This window comes from Gobio gobio, assembly GCF_949357685.1.
Source record: "Gobio gobio genome assembly, chromosome: 16".
NCBI classification, from domain to species: domain Eukaryota; kingdom Metazoa; phylum Chordata; class Actinopteri; order Cypriniformes; family Gobionidae; genus Gobio; species Gobio gobio.
The window spans coordinates 35117759-35143774 of NC_137109.1; the positions used below are offsets into that span (position 1 = coordinate 35117759).

General features: G+C 35.6%; 2 protein-coding genes across 4 annotated transcripts; both read right to left on the minus strand.

Moving 5' to 3' along the window:
* Nucleotides 1-164: 164 nt before the first annotated feature.
* Nucleotides 165-20312, minus strand: btk (Bruton agammaglobulinemia tyrosine kinase). Of its 3 annotated transcripts, none has more exons than XM_079839887.1 (18): nt 20199-20312; nt 9537-9689; nt 9154-9258; nt 8205-8286; nt 7890-8018; nt 5484-5548; nt 5200-5390; nt 4886-4948; nt 4696-4750; nt 3300-3382; nt 2954-3081; nt 2788-2862; nt 2268-2439; nt 1537-1753; nt 1399-1463; nt 1195-1313; nt 959-1116; nt 165-852 (listed from the first exon to the last, which is right to left on the minus strand). In XM_079839887.1, the coding sequence occupies exons 2-18, from the start codon at nt 9675-9677 to the stop codon at nt 784-786; spliced, it is 1917 nt and encodes a 638-aa protein (XP_079696013.1). In that variant the 5' UTR covers nt 9678-9689; nt 20199-20312; the 3' UTR covers nt 165-783. The 3 variants fall into 3 exon arrangements, with proteins under 3 accessions (XP_079696013.1, XP_079696011.1, XP_079696012.1); XM_079839885.1 differs by lacking the exon at nt 20199-20312 and adding an exon at nt 16676-16747; XM_079839886.1 differs by lacking the exon at nt 20199-20312 and adding an exon at nt 11590-11703.
* On the minus strand, nt 18143-23988 carry gla (galactosidase, alpha). The gene is made up of 7 exons (XM_079839888.1): nt 23753-23988; nt 22789-22963; nt 21948-22125; nt 21778-21869; nt 21144-21305; nt 20826-21023; nt 18143-20405 (listed from the first exon to the last, which is right to left on the minus strand). Exons 1-7 carry the CDS (start codon nt 23911-23913, stop codon nt 20118-20120), a joined length of 1254 nt encoding a protein of 417 aa, XP_079696014.1. The 5' UTR covers nt 23914-23988; the 3' UTR covers nt 18143-20117.
* Between the last annotated feature and the right edge of the window lie 2028 nt (nt 23989-26016).

Below are 26016 nucleotides of genomic sequence, written 5' to 3' on the forward strand. Positions count from 1 at the left end.
AATGTTGGAGGTAGTTTGGAGCAGGCTGGGAGAGATAAGACCATTTTATACTTTTTTTAAATGTAGAAAACTAAAAGAATCTGCCCTCTTAATGTAAGTGTTTACTTCAATTAATGGTGACAAATGCATGTAATTTGAATAGGAATAAAAAGTATGACAAAAATCAGTGGAGCCAGAGGAATACTGGAAACTGCTCTCATTTTATTCAGTACACAGATAGATGAAAAAGACAAAGTCTAGTCTTTCATTAAATATCCATCAGATTTCAACCACTGGAGAGATTGTGATTTGAATAAAAGATATTTACACAACAAGCCTGGAAGATTTCTTCTAGAGACTGTTTTACTAAAGTTTAGCTACTTCTATATTTTTGTATATCAACACGCAGCCACAGTCATTGTGTATGTACATTATAGTCCTAACTGTTTATATTGTTGTTGCAGCTGGTTATTATAAATAATTGCAATAATATTAAAGATAGCTTTTAATTTATATATGAAACTGAAGGGGATTTTCTAGACAAAATATAGCATAGCTTTTAAGACTGCAATGTTAAATGAGAAATCACATACCAATCATCTTCTCTTTTCTTTTTTTCTTGCAACATTTTAAACTTAAATGAAATGATCCAAGACATATGTAACTCAGCATTCACATTATTGGGTTCTTAGTTGAAAGAAATGAATTAAGGAGGTTATTCAAGACAAGTTACATAATGATTCTTTCTATTGCATTTGGTGGACTGTATCCTTAATGTTCAAGGGTGCACAGTAGTTATGTCTATTACATATTGAAAAGCAAATCCTTGATGGTCATGACAAGATCCACGAACGTGGGCCGCTCATCTGGTCTCTACAACAAAAAAAAGAGAACGGCATAAACTTTTGGGGATTTTGACTTTTGTCATATTTAGTTTTAATACAAAAAATGTTTTGACTATTAGTATAGAGCAGCGTACCTCATGCCAGCAACTGTTCATAATGGAATAAATTTTGTCAGAGGCCATTTGTGGGCGATAAAGCCGGTGACCTGCAGAAATTTTCTCTACTATCTCGGTGTTGTTCCACCGATCATAAGGCATTCTGCCCATAGTGTACACCTCCCACATCAAAACACCTGTCAGACCAATAACATAAGAGAAAATGAAACTGCTGGTTGGGCAGAAGCTATGCTGGAAATGCAGTGGTGACATACCAAATGCCCAAATATCTGACTTGCTGCTGAACTTGCAGTAAAGGAGGACTTCAGGAGGCGACCAGCGCACTGGGAACTTTGAACCAACAGAGCTGGTGTATTCATCATCCAGAACATACCTGTATGGACAGCAATCATTTCTATGTAGAGACAAAGTATGGCGAATTGTGCTTAAAAAGTGTTGTCTGCCATGCATTCAATTACCTTGACAATCCAAAATCAGTCACTTTAATGGTTCCATTTGAGTCTACTAAACAGTTCCGAGCAGCCTATGAGAAAATAAAACATTTTAGACATTTTAATGGTAAAATATCTCTTTCAGTATTTTTGTGTTACACGAACCAGGTCTCTGTGGATGTACTGATTGGCCTCTAAGTAGGCCATGCCCTCTGTGACATCTTTACACATCTCAAGAAGAAGAATACTGGAGGGGTGCTGCAGGTCCTCCCGTAAGTAATTCAGCAGACATCCATTGGCAAGATATTCTGTGACTATGTAAATGGGTCGTTGTTTTGTGCAGACGCCATAGAGCTGCACCAGGTTTTCGTGACAGAGTTTCCTAGGGTTATACAGCAAAAAATGATTGTAGAGAAATAAACATAAATGAAGAACAGGACATAAACCCTGATAATTAATTATCAAGTGTATCAACAACTTTAAATCGCAATCACAGATCGAGAAACATACTGTTCAAAAATTGGGGTCAATACGATTTTTAAAACATTTTTGAAAGAATCTTTTACACACACCATCAATGATAAAAAATACAGTAAAAAGAGAAATGTAGTGAAATATTATTACAATTTAATTGAATTTGTTCTATTTAAATATATATTTAAAAATGTCATTTATTCCAGTCTTCAGAGTCACATGATCCTTCAGAAATTATTCTAATATGCTGATTTGCTGCTCAAGAAACATTTCTTATTGTAATCGATGTTGAAAACAGTTGTGCTGCTATTTTTGTGGAAACAGTGATAGACTTTTTCAGGATTCTTTAATGAACAAGCAATTATGTGAAATCCTTGCTGAATAATATAAAAAAATAAAAATAAACGGGGGTTTATACTTACATCATGACTTTGGCCTCCTCAATGAAGTCATCCTCTGACATTGAGCCCTCTTTGACCATTTTAATGGCCACGTCATGACGGCCTTGCCATTTCCCATACTTTACCACTCCAAACTGACCGTTGCCAAGTTCTCTGATAAATGTAAGTTGACGGGGGTCGATCTCCCAACTTCCTGGAATGAAAAGTAGGGGAGAGGGCAATTTTAACAAGTTGTTTTAATCAACACCATTCATAAATGTCATAACCATACAGCCAGGTATTTACAATTATATCTTTACATTTATATACTCAGCAGATGTTGTTTTAATCAACAACACCCTTCAGAACTCTCAGAATCATACAGACAAATATTTATACTTATATCCTTACATTTATATACTCAGCAGATGCCTTTAGATGCATGAACCGATAAAATGCACATTTATTTAAGGTATGCATTTTATCAGTTCAAGCATTCCCTAGGAATCAAACCAATGACCTTGGCGTTATTAGTGCCATGCCCTAACAAATATAAACTCACCATAACCCAGACCAGCAGTGCAGGGAGCGTTCTGAGCCCGATTTGACACAATGTATTTTAGTCTGCTCACTAGACCTGAAACAGACATATTTGCATTGATTAAATACCTTTAGAGCAATCATTTGCCATTGTGTATTCACATGCGACTAGTTAAGGTGAGATTTACCTGCTGCGTTGTGCTGGTGGTAATTAATAAGTTCTGGGATACTGCTAAAGTTGTGCTTCTCCGCTAGATAGAACTGGCCTTCTGCAGTGATGCATATGTTGTAGTGTCTGCAACTGCCACCAGTCTCCCTGGAGAGAGACAAGAAATTAAGTTCACACAATCACTTGGGATTCAAGTCAAACCTTAAATCGGTCTCACAAAGTAAGTCCCGTGACAATTTATACAGTGTGAACCTTGAACTGTGATAGGAATTGTCCTAGTTTTGCATAGAGATTTACATCTCTCTTCCGTAGGGTCAGTGTTCCACTTTCATTTTGATATGTTTGATAAGCTTGATCAGACTCACCCACCAGCCTTGGAGAACACAGAGACAGTGTATTTTCCAGTGAATTTGCCAGAGTCTCTCACCAAGAAACCTCCATCTTTATTCTGTTATTTTTAAAAAAGATAACATTTCAGAACACATACTGTATATTAAACAAATATAGGCTATATGCTGAATTCAAGTTGGTGTGCCAATGTTTATAATCATTTCAATGTAAATAAAGAAACAAAACAAAAAACATCATTACTCCAGTCTTTGCTTTAGAGTAGGGCTGTGCGATATTGAAGAAAAATGCGATATCCTTGTTAAATAATGCGATAATGCGATACGATATTGCTTTAAGTGTGTAAAATCTATTTAAATTATATTTTAAAAATAAAATTAAAAACTGAAAATGATACCATTTATGCATTTCACATTATTTCTGAGAAAAGAAAGCATTGACAGTTCGAGTGTGTAACAAGACACGGAAAAAAGAACAGCTTGTGCGCACGTTTCGGTGTGCGTGTCAGACAGCAGACAGCACGAGACTGCAAGGAGTTGTTTTTCGCAAGTTAATGTGTTTAATAACTCTTTTTAACGTCAAGCAAGTCACATAAGTAACAGTCGTGTGCCCAGTCTATTCTCTGCTATATGCATCGACCTAAAACATACAATTTTCACAATGTTGAAGTAGCCTATTAAAATCATTCAGATATTGCGTGCCCTTGCGATATGCATATTGCGATATGTACATTTGTGATATTTCGATATATTGTGCAGCCCTACTTTAGAGTCACATGATCCTTCAGAAATCATTCTAATATGCCGATTTGCTGCTTAAGAAACATTTATTATTATTATCAATGTTGAAAACTGTTTTTTTTCAGGATTATTTAATGAATAGAAAGTTCAAAAGAACAGCATTTATCTGAAATATAAAGCTTTTGCAACATTATAAATGTCTTTACTGTCACTTGATCAATTTAATGCATCCTTGCTGAATAAATGTATTAATTTCTTTAATAACGAAGAAAAATAAAAATAATAATTCTTACCGACCCAAAACTTTTGAACGGTAGTACAATGTTACAAAAGCTTTCTATTTCAGATAAATTCTGTTCTCTTGAACTTTCTATTCATCAAAGATTCATAAAAAAATGTTTTACACAACTGGTTTCAACATTGATAATAATCAGCAGCAAACAATCATATTAGAATGATTTCTGAAGGATCACGTGACACTGAAGACTGGAGAACTGATGCTCAAAATTCAGCTTTGCATCACATGAATAAATTACATTTTAAAATATATTCATATAGAAAATATTTTAATAATATTTCACAATATTACAGCATTTTTAATTAATTATAATCAGATAGTTTATGATGATGATGATAAATCAGTTATGTTTTTGATTGCCACCATTATACTTACTTCTGTTTTCAGTAAATTCTCTGCCTGGCTACGGTTGATATTCTTGCAGTACCAACTACGGGATAGATAGGAAATAATCTGTTATAATCTGTTTAAATGTGGTTGGACTGTTTATAAGGTTCAAAATTGTTCACCTTATCTAACTAGTGTAGAAGGCTGTATTTGTCCATTTTGTTGAATGTATACTTACTCATATTTCTCCAATCCATTCAAGGCCTGAGCGATGTAGTTACTTGGGATGTAGCCTTCCTTTCTGTAAACAGTATAGGACATTATAATGCTTTTCATATCTAAAAGAACACAGTCCTGATTGCACAACTAGTTCCACCTGACTACCTATTACCCACAGCCTGTAAAGTTTCCCCAGATATGCAAATCATTTAACAGCAGTTCATGTGTTTATCAAATATATTCTCCATTAGCACATTCAGACAATCTTGATGTCTACAGATGCAATAATCTTGCACTACTAGTCATATATGTATTCATTTTGCAATCTCTTACCCATATTTATCTCTGGCTTTAAACCAGTTGGGATCGTTGATTTCTAAGAGTGTGTACTCCTCATCCTTTCTCAGCTCTAGGTCATGGGGAGTCATTGGTGCATACTCATATTCAGCTACAACAGTCATGCCCACACTGAAGCCTGAGGGGACCATGGGTGGTTGGGGGGGCAGAGGTCTGGGTGGTTTTTCCTAAAGCAGTAAGGCAACACAGATCATTTCTAAAGGCTAAATCTGATGGTACATTATGCATATTGTCACTGACTGGATAGACTGGTAACTGACCTCCTCGGGTGTTGGTGGAAGAGGTTTTCTGGAATCACGATTCTTGGAACGTCTATTGCAAAACCCTTAGAAGAGATATTGACATATTAAATAAGTACAAATGCTGTTTTTTTATTAGGATTAACTATTAAATATTGAATTGATGAAGTAATGGAGCCTTGTTGAATGCGGTTGGAATGGAAATCACAAAGAATTTCCTTTCTTCCTCCTTCTTTCTTAAATTCTCACACACACACACACACACACACACACACACACACACACACACACACACACACACACACACACACACACACACACACACACACACACACACACACACACACACACACACACACACACACACACACACACACACACACACACACACACACACACACACACACACACACACACACACACACACATATAGATACATGAAAGATAGAAAAGCTACACATGCACAACACACACTTCACATAATCACATGTAAAACCAAACTTTGTTGTTTTATTGTCTGTTTTATTTAAAATGCTGTCTTTTTATATATTGTCCTGTCCTACAAGCTAAATGAAGAAAAAAGGAAATTGGGTAACACTTTATTTTGATGGTCCCTTTTGAACATTATGTTGACTATAAGTAAATTTGCAACTACATGTCAACTAACTCTCATTAGATTATCAGTAGACTGTCTGCTTAATGTCTGCTAACTCTTTATTGTGATGGTCCTCCAACAGACATTCTACTGACTATAAGTAACTTTGCAAGTACATGTCAACTTATTCTAACCCTAACCCTACCAGTCTACTAATACTCTGCTAACACTCTAATGAGAATTAGTAGACATGTAGGTGCAATGTTATTTATAGTCAACAGAATGTGTTAAAGGGACCATCAAAATAAAGTGAAACCGGAAATTGGAAAGATTCATTATTGTGTCATCATTATGCAATGTTGTTCAATTAAGGATTCTCTGAGTACTTTTAGGGAATAGGCCTAAATATTTGGAAGAAGGACCATTCCACTGACAAATGATTAGATCATTTCAATAATAAATACATTTAAAACAATTCAAAAGGTGTGTTTAGATAGAATTTAGAGGTGGCATAAATGCAAAACAATAATTGGCCTTTTAGGGATAATTCAATCAAAAATCATTTACTTAGTTTGTCATTCCAAACCTTGTATGACTTTCTTTCGTCTGTGTAGTGCAAAATATATTTTGAGTAATAGTATTATATTCTTTCTTTTTTTTTTTGTCCATACAATAGACTAACTATAATTACGAGATGTCAACACATGACATTTTACTCTGAGCTGTTTTTTATGGCAACATTATCAATGCCAATATGTAACTGCAGTGGTCAGGTGGTACAGTGATCACATGGTACAAGTCAAATTGTAATTACGAATTCTACAAGGACGTGAACGCTTTCCAACAAGTCAGAATCTCGTAATTATGGTATTTCAATAAGGCATGAACACACCGAACACACAGAATTTAATTTTTTTGGGTGAACTATCCCTTTGGTCAAGTCACCTTTATTTATATAGCGCTTCATCATACAATACAGATTGTTTAAAAGCAGCTTTACGGTGATAACAGGAAAATTATTCAATGATACAGACAGAGTTAATTTCGGCTGAAGAGCAGCTTTAAAACAGAACAGCTGAAGTCAGTTCAGTGTTGATTCAGTTTTGTTGTAAAGATCATCAATTATTCTAAAATCTGCTGAAAACTGTGCTGTCATTGTCCAGCTCAGTTCAGTTCTCATCCAATTGTGTTAGAGCATTCAAATCAATAATATTGTTGAATATTAAGTGTCCCCAACTAAGCAGGCCAATTATTGGATCATTTAGGGAATATAAATACCCCTTTAGCTATGTATTAAACAACAACAAACAATTTTTTTTATTTATTTACTGAACAAATAAAGTGCATCTTTAGCTACATCTACATTTTGACACTAATTAAAGCATTACAGTTAGTTGTTACTTGTAATGTTACTTGATTCACTTAACAGAAATGAGTCATTCATTCAGAAATTACCATGCAGTTTGCCCTAATAATTCGCTAAAAAGATCACACTCATAAGCACAATTCGTTATAATTGGCTATACTGGTTGCACTTTTTGCTTTTGAATCACTAAACTTAACTGACTTGTTGTACTAAATGTCTACTAACCAGACGTACTAACCTAGTGTTTGCATTCACTGCGAATAACCGGCTTGTAAGAGTCATTCATTGTGAATCGGACTACACTGGTCAAGCTGACCAGTTTTGCACTGTAGATTCAGCATAACTGCAGGAAACACCTGCAGTACGATATTTCTTCCAATTCGACTGAAAAATCAACCTGTAAAAAACGTTCATGGATCCCAACGTTCTGAACTCTATTGTTGAAGTGTTCTTTAGTTTTACACACCTCCATTTTTGGTCTCCAGCACCCTGCAGCCCATAGCCTGCTTCACTTCCTGCTGGCAACACTTCCACAAGCCATCTTCCCAGAAACACGGGTGGAACTTCTGCATCAGGTCCTTGTTGAACCGCACCACTTTAAGACAGGTACATTGGAAACCATTTACATTGAATAAACACAGAGTTTTGCATAGGACTTGGCATGTTGTGTTATGGGAAGCATTCATACTTTTCTCTTTATCTTTTCTATAATGTAGTCCACATAAAGGTGGCTTACTAATTTGAATGGACTTTATGATAATGACTTAAAATAAATACTGACCATTTTTTAGCTCATGTATCCAGAGCTTTCGAATTTGTTCTGACTTAGCAAATATATAAAGGGGACCTTCGTCATAGACTATCTGTGAGAGAAAAGAAAAAACACATCACAATGCAAAGTTCTAAATGGATTTGGCCTATAGATGAATCAACTGTTGCATTTCAACATAATATACTATTGCCAAATATCTCCATTTTCTTTTGAAGCTGTACAGTATTTACTGTACAGTAGTTCATTGCTCTTAGTTTATTTTTTAGTGCTATTTTTGAAGGTTGCAAAGTAGTTATCAAAAGTAACATTATAAATATTTATAAATGCATATAGCTCATCATTTTAAGCTTTATTCTGAAAACTGAAAACCACAAAATGTTGTTGTTTGACGCATTCATTTCCTGGCACCCTTTCTGTTTGTTGGTGGTCTGAGGATGGAAAACTTTTTGTGCTTAAGTTACTTAAGTTAGGTACAGTGTTTTTGTCTGCCTAGTAGTTTTACAGGCAGCACCTGTTAAGTTCTGTTGTTCCTCTGATTTCAGACTTTGAAGAGGAAAGGTTTCACTTCTGCTCCATTACTCTAGCCTCTTATCATGGTTGAAAGCCTGAGCAATGTTTCATCAGCTCAATAATATTTCTACCAGCCTTGAGGATGTTGTTAGTGTGTATATATACTAGACAGCTAATGCTGAAACTTTTAGATACAGCAACACAGACTTCACTTATTTCAAATTGAAAATGCAGAATAATATATACAATATATTAATGAGGGAAGAGGAACTGAAGGGTCAAGCTGTTACCCCAACAGAACTAACATGATTACAGTAAAAACACATAGAATGCACATTAAAATGTTTAGAAACGTTCACATGACCAGCGTTGAGTTCCCATTGAAGTTGGTGAACAAGAATGTGTAGTCTAGAATGGTTTTAATGTCTTACTATTTGCAGAGACTCACCTGAAATGGGTACTGTCGGTCAGGAGGTGCGCCGTCTTCTCGTAAAACAATCTCCACACCTTTGATCTTTTCAGTGTCCACATAACCTTTCAGGCTTTTCCTCTTCTAAACAGGCAATAGGATTATGATATTAAAAAATGAAAAATGACAACTTGTGGTTTAAATATATAAAAGCCACAATGTAATGGAAGTAGCGTCAGATCGTTTCTTCCCTATTATGACGTGAAATGGATTATCGAAGATCAGATCAATAAGATGCATTTTGAAAATTGAATAGAGAATTTCCAATTCATGCCAACTTTAATGAATGTCTACATCAAAAATAAAGAGTTATTTTCCTAACATTTACTGTTATGGTAAGAAAAAGTCAAATACATACATACCCCTTTCTCAACGTCATAGTCGTAGTAGGATATTTTATCCTGAGTGAGCACAAACAGCCTTTCTTTAAAGTTTAAAGGTGAGGTCTTCTTCTTCTGCTGGGACCGTTTTATAAAAATCTCCTCCAGAATGCTGTCTGGCATGTTCGTTCAAATCTGTGTGAATTTGGGGAAGGGAAACAAAGATGAAGCAAAAAACAAATGTGATGTCCGCACACTGATTTAACTGCTCCAATTTATTGCAACGTCTCGAACCAACAGGGCTTCGTCAGGCCTTCGTCAAACACAACAAAGACCTGTTGGTCGAAACGTTGCAATAAATTGGAGCAGTTAAATCGGGCATCACATTTGTTTTTTGCTTCAGTTATTCCTTTTGTCCTGCACCGGAGCCCTGATTGGGTTTGAGGATGTGCACAACTTGTATTTTTGACTTTGAAAAAACAAAAATGAACATATTTCATGTCTTCATCTTAAAGGGTTAGTTCACCCAAAAATGAAAATTCTGTCATTAATTACTTACCCTCATGTCGTTCGACACCTGTAAGACCTCTGTTCATCTTCGGAACAGAAATGAAGATATTTTAGTTGAAATCCGATCGCTCAGAAAGGCCTCCATTGGCACAATGCACGGTACACTCTCAAGACCCTTAAAAGGTACTAAAGACGTCGTTACAAAGTCCATCTCACTACAGTGGTTCTACAATAACTTTATAAAGCGACGAGAATAGTTTTGTGCGCAAAAAAACCTAAATAACGACTTATATAGTGATGGCCGATTTCAAAATAATGCATCATGAAGCTTCAAAGCGTTATGAATCAGTGAGTCGAATCATGATTCGGATCGCGTGTCAAACCGCCAAACTGCTGAAATCACGTGACTTTGGCGATTCAAACCGCTGAATCGACTCACTGATTCATAACGCTTCGAAGCTTCATGATGCCTTGTTTTGAAATCGGTCATCATGATATAAGACGCTATTTAGGGTTTTTTTGCGCACAGAAACTATTCTCGTCACTTTATAAAGCTATTGTAGAACCACTGTAGTGAGATGGACTTTGTAACGACGTCTTTAGTACCTTTTATGGGTCTTGAGAGTGTAAAGTGCATTGTGCCAATGGAGGCCTTTCTGAGCGACCTTTCTTCATTTGTGTTCCGAAGATGAACAGAGGTCTTACGGGTGTCGAATGACATGAGGATAAGTAATTAATGACATAATTTTCCTTTTTGAACTAACCCTTTAACTTTTTGAGTGATGAGTAACTATATTGGTTTGGTTAAATATCTAAATATTGATTTGGCTTTGTTAATATGTTTTTATGTCCTCTCCAAATGTCAATCTACAATAATGGTAGCATTTATGCTACGTCCAGTTTTCCAATAGATCTGTACAATGATTTAGTTTGTCTAAAGCTGAAGATGGATTTAGGCAGCCATGTCTGATTAGAAATAGTTTGCATGAGCCCTCCTGTCAGTGTCAATGACATCCTTTGTTGCCAATATTTCCTCCTGTAGATCACGACTGCTTCTTCCTGCTTTGATCTAAGCTGTGAACCCACAACCTCACTCATCATGTACTCTTCACTATCTACAAACCAAAACTGAACGTTCACATCCTTCTCTCCTAAAAGCCTGCGTCTTAGTTTAATGCAATAGCAAGAGGTATCAATATTCTTATTCAATATTGATACTGTCGGTTGAAATATTTATGTAGACGGTACAAAAAAACCCCTCACACTACTTTTGCCCAATCATTTATCGTTACACAACATCATAAAGGTCCCATTGAATCCAGCAAATGGATAAGAAAGAATGTGTTGAGGAAAAAAATAATTTGTTAATCATTGAATGACCTGAATACAGCTTTTAGGTTTGCACTACAATCACTAACCTAAAGTAACTTCACACATTTACACGAATCAATAAAGATTAGCCTACAAGGTTTTTTTTTTTGTTTAAACCTTTTTAATACACAAGTATCTTTCTGGTATTCTGATTAAAATAGGAAAGTGCCATATATAACACATTTTACTCCATAGAAGCATTTGGTAAAGTTACCTGTATGCCAGTGTCCTTTAAAACATCTCAGTTAGTTCTGTTCCTCATTACTTTCAGTGTCTCTGCAATAAGCTTCTCTCACATAGTTGTTAAATGCTGAGTCGTCTGTGCTATGTGGTAGGGAAACTAAACTGCCTATTTTAAACACAATGCAAGCATTTCCTGGTTTCTTCTTCTGACACCACCAACACCGCCTTTTAACACCTTCAAAAGTGTGTCACAAAAAGTTTGTTGTCAAAACTTCTTGTAGTCTGTGAAAAATATGAACATGCACCACCACTTTATATTTGAACTGATACTCTATATTAATCATTTACTATTAAAATACCACAAGTATCTGCTGCTGTATGAAACACACTCTACACCTGGATAATAATGGTGCGGGTTTGGTGTTGGTTAAGTATGTCAGGACTGCAGTGCAAATGCATTGGCTTTAGCGGCCTTGTTTACCATGAAAACTTGACAACTTTTTCAAAGGACAATGACTTAGAAGACTTCATACAGGGAAGTTGCATCAATGTTGATCTGTGATACAGAGGAAGGGGAAACAGTTCGTATCGGCATCAGTAAGCAGTACGAGTCAGATAATTACTGTTAAGCTTGTCTCTGTTTCACATCAGGGTTTTTTTTCCAGGCAGATGTTGCACAAGTGTAACTTGTAACAATTTGCTGATTTAACCCATACTGCTTAAAAAGACCAACATTACCTATAATGAATAGTGGCATGACATGTGCATCTTAATTTTAGGCCAAATCATACGTTTATGATGCATAAATGTTGTGTTTTTTGTTTTAATTTAGCAAAAAACAACTCATGCTCACAAATTAATGTACTCCCTGTAGTTAGCAGTTTAAATACTCGCTTTACATTGAAAGAGATGTTGGGCAACAGGAACCTTCTGGAGTGTCCTGCGCCTGTGAGGTTCCTGAATGATAAGTATGCAAGTATGTTTGGAGGGAGGGAACTGGACAAAAGATAGTCCACATAAACCACAATTTATCTATACCTCTGTGGTTCCTTACCAATGGTTCATATTTTGCTTATTCACTTGGCTAATTTAAACTCAAATGCAACATCACAAATACATATTTAGTTCTTTTCTTTTTATTTACACAGCGCTTTATATAATACAGATTGTTTTGAAGCAGCTTTTGCAGGAAAGTATCAATCAATGATGAGAACTGAATTGAATTCTGCTGTAAAAAAGGCAATAGTGTGATTATTCAGCTAAAATCAGTTCAGTGTTGATTCAGTTCAGTTCAATAACTGTGTAAAGTTATGAATTGAGGTAAATTTAGCTATTGGCAGCTTTACATAAGACATTAGTGTTGTTATTCACTTTGAGTCAGTTCAGTGTTAATTCAGTTCAGATCAATAACAGGGTCGATGTTGCAAAATTTGTCAATTATGAAACAAATTTGATTCAGGTATAAAGAAGCTCTGGTGTCATCATCCAGCTCAATGCAGTTCAAGTTTTGATCTCATCCTAAAGTCCAGTCAAAGTGTTTAGGTTTAACACTATTTAAACTTCAAAGGTCATGGCCTACTAAATGTCCCAGATGATGATGAATGACATTTAAATATGACAGTAAATGTTATTTGATGGAATTTTAATTTGCATCCATGTACATCACAGACATCCACCAAAATGGACTCTTTTTATTGTGTGATGTACAAATGCAAAGCATAGATGTTAGATATTTTCTGACTGCATCTTCTCATGAATTTAGCCTTGCAAACACAATGCCCACAAAGGTGTGTAGGAGTATGAACATTTGTTTAAATGTTGGTTATAAATGTGTTGAAAACAGGACTACATTGAAGAGGATTCCCTCAATGGTAACACTTTACAATAAGGTTCATTAGTTAACTACATAATGAAATGCACTTATAAAGCATTTATTTATCTTTGTTAATGTTAATTTCAACATTTACTAATGCATTATTAAAATCTTGTTAACATTAGTTCATGCACTGTGAACTAACATGAACGAACCATGAACAGCTGTATTTTTATTAACTAAAATTAACAAAGATTAACAAATACAGTAACAAATGTATTCCTCATGGTTAGTTCATGTTAGTTAATACATCAACTAATGTTAACAAATAAGGCCTTATTGTAGAGCGTTACCTAATTATTGATAAATATGAGGCTTTTAATAACCCATTCCCCTAGTCCCCCCATATCTTCAATGCTTCAAACACTGGAACATTCTGACTGAAAGAGGTGACACAGCGCATGTCTCCAACTTGAAAACACCAGCCTTATTCTTGTTTGGTTCCTATTTGGTCACTTATTTTAGGATTTCACATTGGATAAAAGCATCTGCTACATAAAGAAATATAAATTAATAAAAGCTGCACCGTATATAAATGACCGCCATTAATAATGCTATCAACCCTACAACAGTATCTCTAAACCGCAGTGGTATATCCTGAAGATCTGTTTTTGCATAATTCAGTAACATTATGGAGTGAGGAGAAGAAAGAAAGAATGTGTACAGTATACTAACCAGTAGAGAACTATTTTAAAGGGTTAGTTCACCCAAAAATAAACATTCTGTAATGAATTACGCACCCTCGTTCCAAACCTTTCAGACCTTTGTTCATTCTAAGAAAACAAATTAGAATATAGTTTTAATGAAATCCGAGAGCTTTATGATCCTCTTATAGACAGCAACGTTATTAACAATGTTATGAAGCGACATTATTTCTGCTTTGTTTTTTGTGCACAGAAAGTATTCTCGTCGCTTCATAACATTAATGTTGAACCACTGAAGTCACATGGACTATTTTAAAGGGTTAGTTCACCCAAAAATGAAAATTCTGTCATTAATTACTTTCCCTCATGTCGTTCGACACCCGTCAGACCTCCGTTCATCTTCGGAACAGAAATGAAGATATTTTAGTTGAAATCTGATGGCTCTGAAAGGCCTCCATTGGCACAATGCACGGTTCACTCTCAAGACCCTTAAAAGGTACTAAAGACGTCGTTACAAAGTCCATCTCACTACAGTGGTTCTACAATAACATTATGAATCGGCGAGAATAGTTTTTGTGCGCAAAAAAACCCTAAATAACGACTTACATAGTGATGACGATTTCAAAACAAGGCATCATGAAGCTTCGAAGCGTTATGAATCAGTGAGTCGAATCATGATTCGGATCGCGTGTCAAACCGCCAAACTGCTGAAATTTGGCGATCCAAACTGCTGATTTGACTTGCTGATTCCTTGTTTTGAAATCGTCATCACTATATAAGTCATTATTTAGGTTTTTTTTGCACACAAAAACTATTCTCGCCGATTCATACAGTTATTTTAGAACCACTGTAGTGAGATGGACTTTGTAACGACGTCTTTAGTACCTTTTAAGGGTCTTGAGAGTGAACCGTGCATTGTGCCAATGGAGGCCTTTCAGAGCCATCAGATTTCAACTAAAATATCTTCATTTCTGTTCCGAAGATGAACGGAGGTCTTACGGGTGTCGAACGACATGAGGGTAAGTAATTAATGACAGAATTTTCATTTTTGGGTGAACTAACCCTTTAACAATGTCTTTACCTGCTTTCTGGGCCTTGAAAGTGGTAATAAAGTTGCTGTCTATGGGGGGCGGGGTCAGAAACCTCTTGAATTTCATCAGAAATATCTTAATTTGTGTTCCGAAGATGAACGAAGGTCTTACGAGTTTGGACAGACATGAGGGTGAGTAATTAATTACAGAAATTTCATTTTTTATAATCCTTTAATGTGTGATTAGTTTCACTATCAACTCATTTTATATGAATGCATATCATATTCTATTGTGAGGTAAATAGACAATTGATTCTCAAAACAAGTCCCTTATTCCTCCCTTGTACAAGATTTGTATGCAGGATCCATTTTATTCAGTATATAGGAATGCTGCATGAACCCCTTTATAAAATGTATTAACAAATAGATTATGTGGAATGTTAAATAATGATGGCCTTTAACAAATCCATGATGTAAGATTTATTATTTTTGTTTTATAAACATCATATACTGTACTGATAACTCTAATATTCGTGTTTTTTTTAATAAAATGTATTATTATTATTACACTTCACAATAAAGTTTCATTTGTTAACATTAGTTGACTACATTAGTTAAGAATGAACAGTACTTCTTCAGCATTTATTAATTTTAGTTTGTCAATTTCAACATTTACTAATACATGATTAAAATCCAAAGTTGTATTTGTTACTATTAGTTAATGCACTGTAAACTAACATGAAGGAACAATTGTATTTTTATTAACTAACGTTAAGAAAGATTAATAAATACTGTAACAAATAGCTCATTGTTAGATTATGTTAGTTAATGCATAAAACTAATGTTAACAAATGAGACCTTATTGTAAAATCTTACCATCTGTTTTATTATTATTATATAACTTTATTATATAAGCTGGGATGGAAAAGCTGTTACTGTTCTGTATTTTGTGTTGTTCCCGTGGATGGTATAACAATTTAATAAAAATAGAAAAAAAAGCAATGTTGATTTACTTACAAAAAATCATTAATGTTACCATGTTAAACAGTTAAAATGATTTAAGGTGCAAACAGCATTTGCACAGAAAAGAATGAGAAGCTAGGAGGTTAAAGGTTTGTTAAGCCAATGTAAGACACTATAAGTGTTTCTGAATTACATTATGTTTAAAATCTATCAAAAAACTATTTATTAAATGTCTTAGGCCCGGTTTCACAGACGGGGATTAGATTAAACCAGGATTAGACTTTAGTTAAATTCGGACATTTAAGAAGCTTTTTTAATACGTGCTTTAGAAAAGCATTACTGGTGTGCATCTTGAGAACAAATTTTAAAATATGCCAGTGCAAGTTACTTTCATTAAGACAGCGCAAACATGCATTATAGTCTGGGACTAGACTTAAGCCTTATCTGTGAAACCAGGCATTCATTTATTTGCTTTGGTCTCTTTCTACCTTTTTAAGCAACAACATTTCTCAACGTCTGACAAGTCACAATTAAAGACAAATGACACAACCCTACTCTTTGACAGAGGAACCGTTTTCGACTAATAAAGAAACCTAAGATATCTTACCCGAGTTGTGTTTTATCCACTGTGATCTGGCACCAGGATGAAACCAGTCAGACTGAGTGCAGGATATTAAACTGTACTGTTAATGTGATCAACAGTGGACAAAACTCCACCCAACCACAGGACTCTTGTTACTCAGTTCCCCTTTTGCTTCCTGCTAATTTTCATACTGTCGCTCATGCAGGGCTGCTGTTAACACTTTCACGAAGTCTGTTGATAATTATGTGTATGCTGCATAACTGACCTCAGCACATCTCAGAAAATTAGTTTGGGAAGGCTGAAGATTAATTCAAAGCTTGCATAACTCTTTCGATTAATAAGACAATTACAGATGGTCTCTAAATTGTTATAGCATAATTTAATGCTACAAAATATTAAAAACAGTACATGAAGTTGGGATGTGATACGTGTTGTTACCAATAAAATACGTGTTGTTACCAATAAGATAAGTTAATGTACTTAATGGCTTGATTTTAGCGGACACCTAGTTTTGCGCTCACATGTCAACCATTTACAAAATTCAAAACTCCAAAAAACATCTGGCTGGATTTTGGTCATATGCCACAATACCAATTTATGCAAATGTGGTTGACAGGAATTAACCCAATGACACACTTGGCAAACAAGTCATGTGCCTCCAAAACGCATGGTGGTGCTATTACATAATGTATTTGTTATATTCATGACTTGGTTAAACACCATTTATCTTTATTAAAACATATAAACTCATTAGTTCTTGGAAAGGAATTGAGCAATTTTTTGAATAAATTGAACATTTTGGTGTTTTAACCCCTTAACTGTCACCCCCCTTTTTGAGAATACACATGCAAATGCACTATCCAAACTTAAAGGGCTGTAATTCCAATTGCTTTGGAATATAGACCCAAGTTTGGTCTTGTTTTAAAGAAGACACTCTGCAGATTATTGGTGAAGTAAAATAAATTCAAAATATGAAAGTATGACAAAGTTAAGGAAGTTTAAATTGACTGTAAATAAAAAAATACTGTACTAAATATTTGTTATTTTATATGAAATATATATTTTATAAAAAAAAATTTAATCTAAAATTACTATACAATCAAAGCCATATGTCTCACCAAGTTGTGTTCCAAATTTGTTCCAAAGTTTCATGAGAATTTGTTTAGGCAATATACCAAAAAAAGCCACCGGGTGTCATTCCTGTAAATTTCTGTCTAAATTTCACTTCCATCACAAAACAGTCACCAAATATGGAACCTTGAGACTCAGACCTTTCCGACGATATGTGTTTTGTCAAAATTAGAAAAGATTTTGATTATAAAATGTTGTAATATGAAACATGACACTGCCCACCAGTATTGGGCATGTTACTTTAAAAAAGTAATTAGTTATAGTTACTAGTTACTTCTTATAAATAGTAACTGAGTTACATCATTATAAAAGTAACTAATTACCAGGGAAAGTAATTACTGCGTTACTTTTTTTTTTTTTCCAAATGTTCAAATATGTCAAATAACTTGGATGCCCCCAATATTAGATATGTTAAATGAATGAATTGGACACTAAATAGAATAAATTATTATTATAAAACATTGTACATTAATGTGCACTTTTGTAATGTTGCTGTGGGACAATGTGAGAGACACCTATCAAATTCAATGCATTATTGTAAATATTATCAGTAGGCCTACTATAGTGTAAATATTGTGTAAATATTATCAGTACTATACTTTCCTTTGGTAGTGGAGCTCACGTTATCACCTTTTTAGCCACTAATTTTGTGGCATATGATGATGTGAGGCGCTTCAGAATCACTTGCCACCGGCGTGGAGAGACTCTTTCTTCCTGGGCATAAGTTGCACGTTACTTAAATATTCTTACCTTTCACCTCAACGAGGGAAAAGTAGCGCTTATACTTCCAATTTGCGAATGAATGTGCATATGCGTGTGCGTCATAGGTGTGTGTGTGTGTGTGTGTCTGTGAACCATAGACCGTGAAAAAAATAGGTGTAAACTCAACCTATCAACTTCAACCTTATCTCCCACCCACCAATCATCATCAGTGATGTGTACCAACGCACCCACCCCCAACACGCATGGCTGGTGCGCGTGCACACACACGTTGCAGGTCCGACTGACAGAGAGCCTGTTCGGATGAAAAGCGCTTCAGTGAGCTCAATTATAGTAACGCGACTAACGCCACATTTTTTTCCTCAGTAACGCTAACGGCGTTGTAACGGGAGAAACAGTAATTCGTTTGATTACTCGTTACTGAAAAAAATAATTCCGTTAGTAACGCCGTTTATCTGTAACGCCGTTATTCCCATCACTGCTGCCCACTAGGGGAGGAGCCTTAGTGTTTAAAGTACCGTTTCCATGGTAACACAGTGTCCCATTTCAAAACAGGATGAATTTTGAGTCTGTCAGCTTTCGAATGATACCTAATTTATGATGATTACTAAAATATGATACGAAAAAAAGGCGATCAAAAAAAAGAGTGCCAAGTGTCCCGCCAGCGGGACGGTGACAGTTAAGGGGTGTTTTAACTTAATTTTTGTTTAAATAATAATAATCTCTATATCTCTATAGACATGGCTAGGAGAGTAAGATATTGTGTGTATTCATCAAGAATTAATTTGATTTTTTAACAATGTGAACATGACTGTGTTTATGATGAATTTCGCCTTAGTTAGTCAAAAGTATCTAACCATTTTATTCCAACAATGCTTAAAAGGTAATTTCCGGCAAAATGTTTTCAAAAACAATACATCATTTATGATAATTTGACATTTGTTGGTACAGAAAATCTTGTTATTGGCTACAAACCAGCGTTTGTAGGAACATGAGCAATAGATTTAGGTGATGGATATATGAACTGAAGTACAGCTTCAGAGGCATATTGATTAATATATTGAGTGTAATTTTATCAGATTATAGAAATGCAAAAGTACCACTGAAACTTACACAGATGCTTTATTTGATTCATATCAATTGCATACATTTCAGAAAAAGGCCTAAATTGGCAAATGATTTGTAAAATCCCTGAGGCTTTTTTTATGGATGTTAAAATAAAATACGTTGATAGCGCAACTCATTGTAAGTCTTCAATATTAAGTATTGGATGGATGAACATGAAGATATGTTTCTGTAGTACAGTACATTTCTTGTGAACTGAAAAAAAATTGATGAGTAATACAGATGTGTAAAGTATAAACTCTGCAGGTGTTAGAGTTAAAGTGCTTTGTGTTTGTTTTAAATGTACAGCAAATGATACCGTAACTACAACTAACAGAATTTTGATTACTTAGTGAACACTTTAAAAAGGTTAACAAAAAAAAAAAGATTCTATAGAAGTATTCAATAGGAAAAAAGTCTTAATAAAAAAATATCAGGAAATGTAACTCGATCACACAAGCGCAATAGAAAATTGTCTATGTTTCAAAACTGTTTTGCTTTGCAAATCATGTCACAGGGTGTCATGAGGATAGCTTTTGATGGGCTTGACTGTGAGAAGTGTTGTGCCTGTAGGATTGACTTGGACCATCACCTTTGACAAGAGATTCTGGACCCCCATTTCCTGGTACGTGGGCAGGATCTGCGTTACGTTGCACTTCGGATCGCAGAGCAGCCAACTAGGCAGCGTCGCCACAGAAATAGTAAATCTGCGTGGACCACCAATCTCTTGTCTATTCATCACTGCCACAGCCAGCCTGTTGCCCGACAGAGGCCGTTCCCACACCTCAAAACTATCAGCCTGTGAACAGGCAATAAATACATTCTAGCTCGCTGACAGATACGTAATGAAACAAATGGTAGGTTAAAGGGACAGTTCACCCAAAAAAGAAAATTCTGTCATCATTTATTGACCCTCATATTGTTCTAAAATTGTATGAGTTTATTTCATCTGTTTAACACAAAAGAAGTACCAAAATGTTGGTAATCAAACAGTTGACAGTAGCCAGTGACTTCCATAGTAGGGAAAAAATACTATGGAAGTCAATGGCTACCATCAACTTTCTATAAAATACTTTCTTTTGTGTTCAACAAAAGAAATAAACTCATATAGATTTGGAACAATAATGAGGGTGAGTAAATGATGACAGAATTTTCATTTTTGGGCAAACTATCCCTTTAAGAGCATAATTTTGTACTAAAGTGGGCTAAGATGCTTTACCTTTAATGCACGATATCCCTGCTTGCCCAGAGGGTCCTGGTTGATGGCAATGATGTCCTTGTTCTGCAGTAGTTTTTTGGATTTGGGACAGATGTTTCGCAGGTCATTGGACATCAAAAGCGGGGCAGCCATGATAGCCCACAAGGCCATCTGAGTCTGCTGCTGATCGTGGCTCAGGCCGAAGTTCCCTATGACCAGCTTGAGGCATCATGACCAGAAATATGATATGTTTTAAAGTTGTTCGCACTGAGCTCATTTTAAATTACCCATGTAAACTTGTGATTTGACAGTAAAATGATTAGATGAGGTGCTTCATACCATGTCAGGGTCATTCCATCCACCTGGTCCTGCCACTGGAAGCAGGATCTTCTGATGATCAGCTGTCCAGTCCAGGATGCCCGTCACACTTGTCCACTGGTCAAACACGTCTCCATAGTTACGCCAGTGGTTACAGGTCTTGCGAATTGCTTCATAATCAGGCTGAAATATAAGATACATAAAACTTGTCTACTAAGAAATATTAATTAAAAGAAAATGAATTCTACTTTATGAAGAATTATTTCAATCCACTTACAAAATAGGATAGTCCAACCATAAATTTCCAAAAATGTCATTTTATAATTTACTCACCCTTTATGTTGTTCCAAACCTGTATGACTTTCTTTCTTCCATGGAACAAAAAAGAAGATATTTTTAAGAATGTTGGTAACAAGACAGTTCCCATTGACTTCCATTGTATGGATAAAAAAAATACAATGAAGGTCAATGGGAACTTAAACTGTATCAAGATTCTCCAAAAAAAAAAAAATTCTGTTGCATAGAAGAAAGAAATGCATACAAATTTGTAATGACATGATTTTCATTTTTGGGTGGACTATCCCATTAAGGTAGCAATGTTGTGAAAACAGAAAAATTACTTCAACTTTTATTCAAATATCTCCATGTGCCTTACCTGTTGGTGTTGCCACTCATATAATGGCCATTCACAGGAGTATACAATACTTCTGCCAGTCTGGTTTAGAGCTCTCGACATGTTCATATAACCTAAGAAACATCCAAATGGTGTAATACAACAAAGAATTTCTTAGCAAAACTCTGAATTTTTTTTGCATATTCACTTACCTTCACCCAGCTGATGCCAGTCAGGCATGAAACACCCGTCAAATTTTAACAGATCCACACCCCAGTCTGCAAAGGTTTTAGCATCAACATCATAGTAGCCTAAACTCCCAGGGTAGCGGGCACATGTGTTCGTGCCAACATCTGCATATATTCCCAGCTTCAGACCTTTGGCATGGACCTGAGAAAACAATAAATATTAACCGCTTTAATATACAAGTTAGATTACACCAAGTCAGAATGGAGTTTTACTGTGATATAAGTAAGACAACAGTAGGGGGCGGTATATAACTGACAAAAATATTTGGAGCAGCCGAGTTGTGGTATATTGCTAAATGACAACTAAATCTAAATTTAGTAATTGCCTGATGGAAAGTTAAGTGTATCACCTTTGCTATGACATGTATGTGCACATGAAGGCACTAAAGAGATAAAATTGCCAAGTACATAATCATTTAAATCATAAAATTGCCATATATGTAATCATGGATGTATTTTTCTGCCACGGAACACTAAAAATGTATTAATTATAAAATCACATAATTACAATAGTTAATTTAATTATTTATTTAAAAAATGTATTCGATTATTTTAATTACACAGAATATCAATTGCTGCTTATTTCCACACAATATAAGCAGATGCTTATATTGCATGCTTTGTGTGGGCAAAATATGAAATATTTTATTTTCCACTGAATATCATAAGGAATTCATGTGACACAAGGGCTATTAGAGGATGAAAGGACAGTTCTCCCCAAAGATTCTGTCAATTCTAGGCAATGCCACATGTTAGCCAGATGCATGTAGCCTCTTCTAGTCTTATGATGCCAACAGATACTCACATAATCTGCCAATTTTTTGATCCCACTGGGAAACCTCTTAGGGTCGGCCTGCAGACGCCCCTGGGCGTCCCTCTCGTGCGAGGGCCAGCAATCATCAATGCACACAAACTCATATCCAGCCTCCTTCCATCCCTCCTTCACCATCACATCTGCCATCTCCATGAACAGCTCCTCTCTGCCAGGACACACAAGGGCATAAAGATGAGGGTATCACGGTCGAACATCTGCCCACTGTACGGGCCAGATTGTCTGCTTGTGCAAGTGCGAAAACAGCATCTGTTCTAAACAGTACTCTATGAGACCCATAACTGCCCTTTGCCCTCTTGAGTGCAGAATGAGAAGATGTACAAATTCTTACATCACATGCTTTAGCTGTCTGACACTCACGTGACATCAGTATTCACAGGTATCTTCTATTTCCTTGTGGTTACCATGCAATTCTCAAATCTTACCATTTTATGCACGGAAATAACAGTTTTTGTGTAACTATTGATGTTTGGGAATTTGACTGCATCTATTCAACTCTATCTAATATTACATAACTATTTTAAAAGATTCTTGAGCACCACAGGAGCATTTAAAATTAACTAGAGAAGGCAAAAAGTCAGTAAAACTTTTTTTATACATTTTTTATAGGTCAGTTACCAGACTTATGTTGCAAGCCATTTTCTAATGCATTCACATACATCTTGTTTATAAAATCCATGAACATTAGGTCTACTACCTATTTAGCTGGTGATTCACTTTTTTGGGGTTTCTTTTCTGTGTTGCTCTTTTTAAATATTCCTCAATAAAAAACGACTGAAGCAGTATCACGATACAGTGATCATAATACCATAGCTGCCATATACCATGGTACTGAATGCTTACCATATTCATATACAGACCATACATCAGAATACATACTAAATAACATACTTTGAGTAGCCTATGCGCATAAGCAGTCATCAGGTCACGCGCTCACCTAATGCAGTTCTGAGGATCCACATCACAGTCGATGTTGCACATAAATCTCTCCCAATGCAACCAGCCCATGGTCGGAGTTAACGCCAGGCCATTATCCAGCGCCGAAGCAGGGACTAATAAAGACACAATCCCGATAAAGACTATATTTGAGACACTCATGTTAGTTTGCGCTGATGAATGACTAAATCGAAAGGCAACAGGTTGTTACACTTCCGTGTTGACAGCGGATCAGTCAGGTGCAAACATGACGTCACACGGACGCTACCGCCAAAACAAATCACATGATGTTATTTCTTGGCGCTATTTTTTGGATTGTGATAGTATTTTGTCTGTTACATACAATGAGAAATGGAAATTTCTGAGTAATGAGGGGTTAAACGCACGTCTTTTGCACGTGTCTCAAACACTGATGTAATTTTTCATATTTGTTTACTACAAACACTTGCCCTTAAACTGTGTAAAACATAATGTCAAGTACAGTGTGCGCTATATAGGGGTGAGATGTAATTCTAATAGAAAACATTCTACGTATGATTTTATTATGGTATTAATCAAAACAGCTATTAACCACCCCATGTTATACCATGTGGGATACCATGAATCCAGAAGAGATAAAATGATCATTGTTACATGTCATGACATTTCTATTTTTTTAATGTTACAAATCAAATTAAACAAGAGAACCTTCGATTCAGTTGGTTCCAGTATACTGTCATTTAACGATCTAGCAACATGATAACAAATTAAATAAAGACAGATGTTACAATTCACCCTATGTTACAACATGGTTTCTTATATTACACTATTCATTCAAAGCATTTATTTTCAAGTATAGTTGTTAGGTGGGAAATATAGATTAGAATGCTATTCATTCAGTCCCCCTGCCATCTTTTTTAGTCCGTACACCTCCTGGTTCATACCTTCTTACCTCCTGTGCTTTCGTTGTGTGCACTGAAAAAGGTTAAAAGACGAAACTGAGCATTATCATTGTAACAGCAATAGCAGTAGGAGTTTTTGCGGAACACTCTTGATCTTTGCTCATTTATTTTTCAACTATCGTCTTACTTGGATTGATTCACTATAAGTCTTTATATAAGATAAATGTTTACTATACTGTAGATGTAGGAAAAGAAAGATCTTGGTAGCGCGTCTTTGCATGATTCATTACACAGTCCATAACCTGGAATTGCTTTAATATAAAATTCTGCATTCCCTTGCTGTTCATGCCTAAAAAAAATACTATTTGTGGGGAAAATTCTGTCTGTTTGGGTAGCCCTAATATCAATATTGTACCAAGGGGGGTAGCCATGATAAAAACTATTTATCACTCACAGTAGTTTATATCAAAGCCAAAGCAATGGTTCAAAGGCCTCCAAATGTCATAGTTCAATTTTTCTTGGGCTTCTTGATGGATGGACCAGTCAGTAGATCTGGCAACAGAACTGGTTTCAGTAGTGTGGCAGGATCCGTGCTTGCAGCAGTGATAGATTCTTCATTCTTTTGATGTTTGCTCCATTGCATGGAAGGAACTGCCTATCTCCACCTCAGCTGTGTTTTTTCAAAGGATGGATTGTGGAGGCCCACAGACCACTCATTTCACCTTGGGGCCCAAATGCCTATCCATCACATTTCATTTTGCCACTGTGCCATTTAATTGAACAGGTTGTCACCTCTGGCTTATGTATAGACATGTTATGGAAAAACGGATAAAAATGGAAAGGAGTCGGGGGGACCAAGAGGGATTGGTGGGACTCGTGGGAGGCTCCCCAATGTGATTTGTTGGTCTTCTATTGTAGTCTGTAAGATCTGATTTATCAGTATCTTTTGATCAATCAGCCTATCCTACTGGATGAAATAGATAAGCTTTGTTATTTCAGATATTTGTGTTAGTGTACGTCAGCGTAGGGTGGGCCCATTGACAGCTTGCCCATCCTGTCAGATTCAGGGATTTTTTATTTTTAAATAATACTATTTTCTAACGTTTAACAATTCTTCAATAATTATTTTAAATGTTATTTATTTTGTCATGCATTAGAACTCTATTCTAATATTAATACAAATATGTTAATTAGTCTCTTCAGTTACGCCATGCCAGTAGTAATGTTATGTTCTTCTTCGCGGCAATATCCGGGTTCGAATCCAACTAGCAGCGCCTTTTTTGTTATAAAAAAAAGGCTAAACTGTCAGTTATTACACATTTAAGAAAGAAACACTTCTTGACAAAGATGATCAGGACACCATAACACTTTTGTCGTTTGAAAG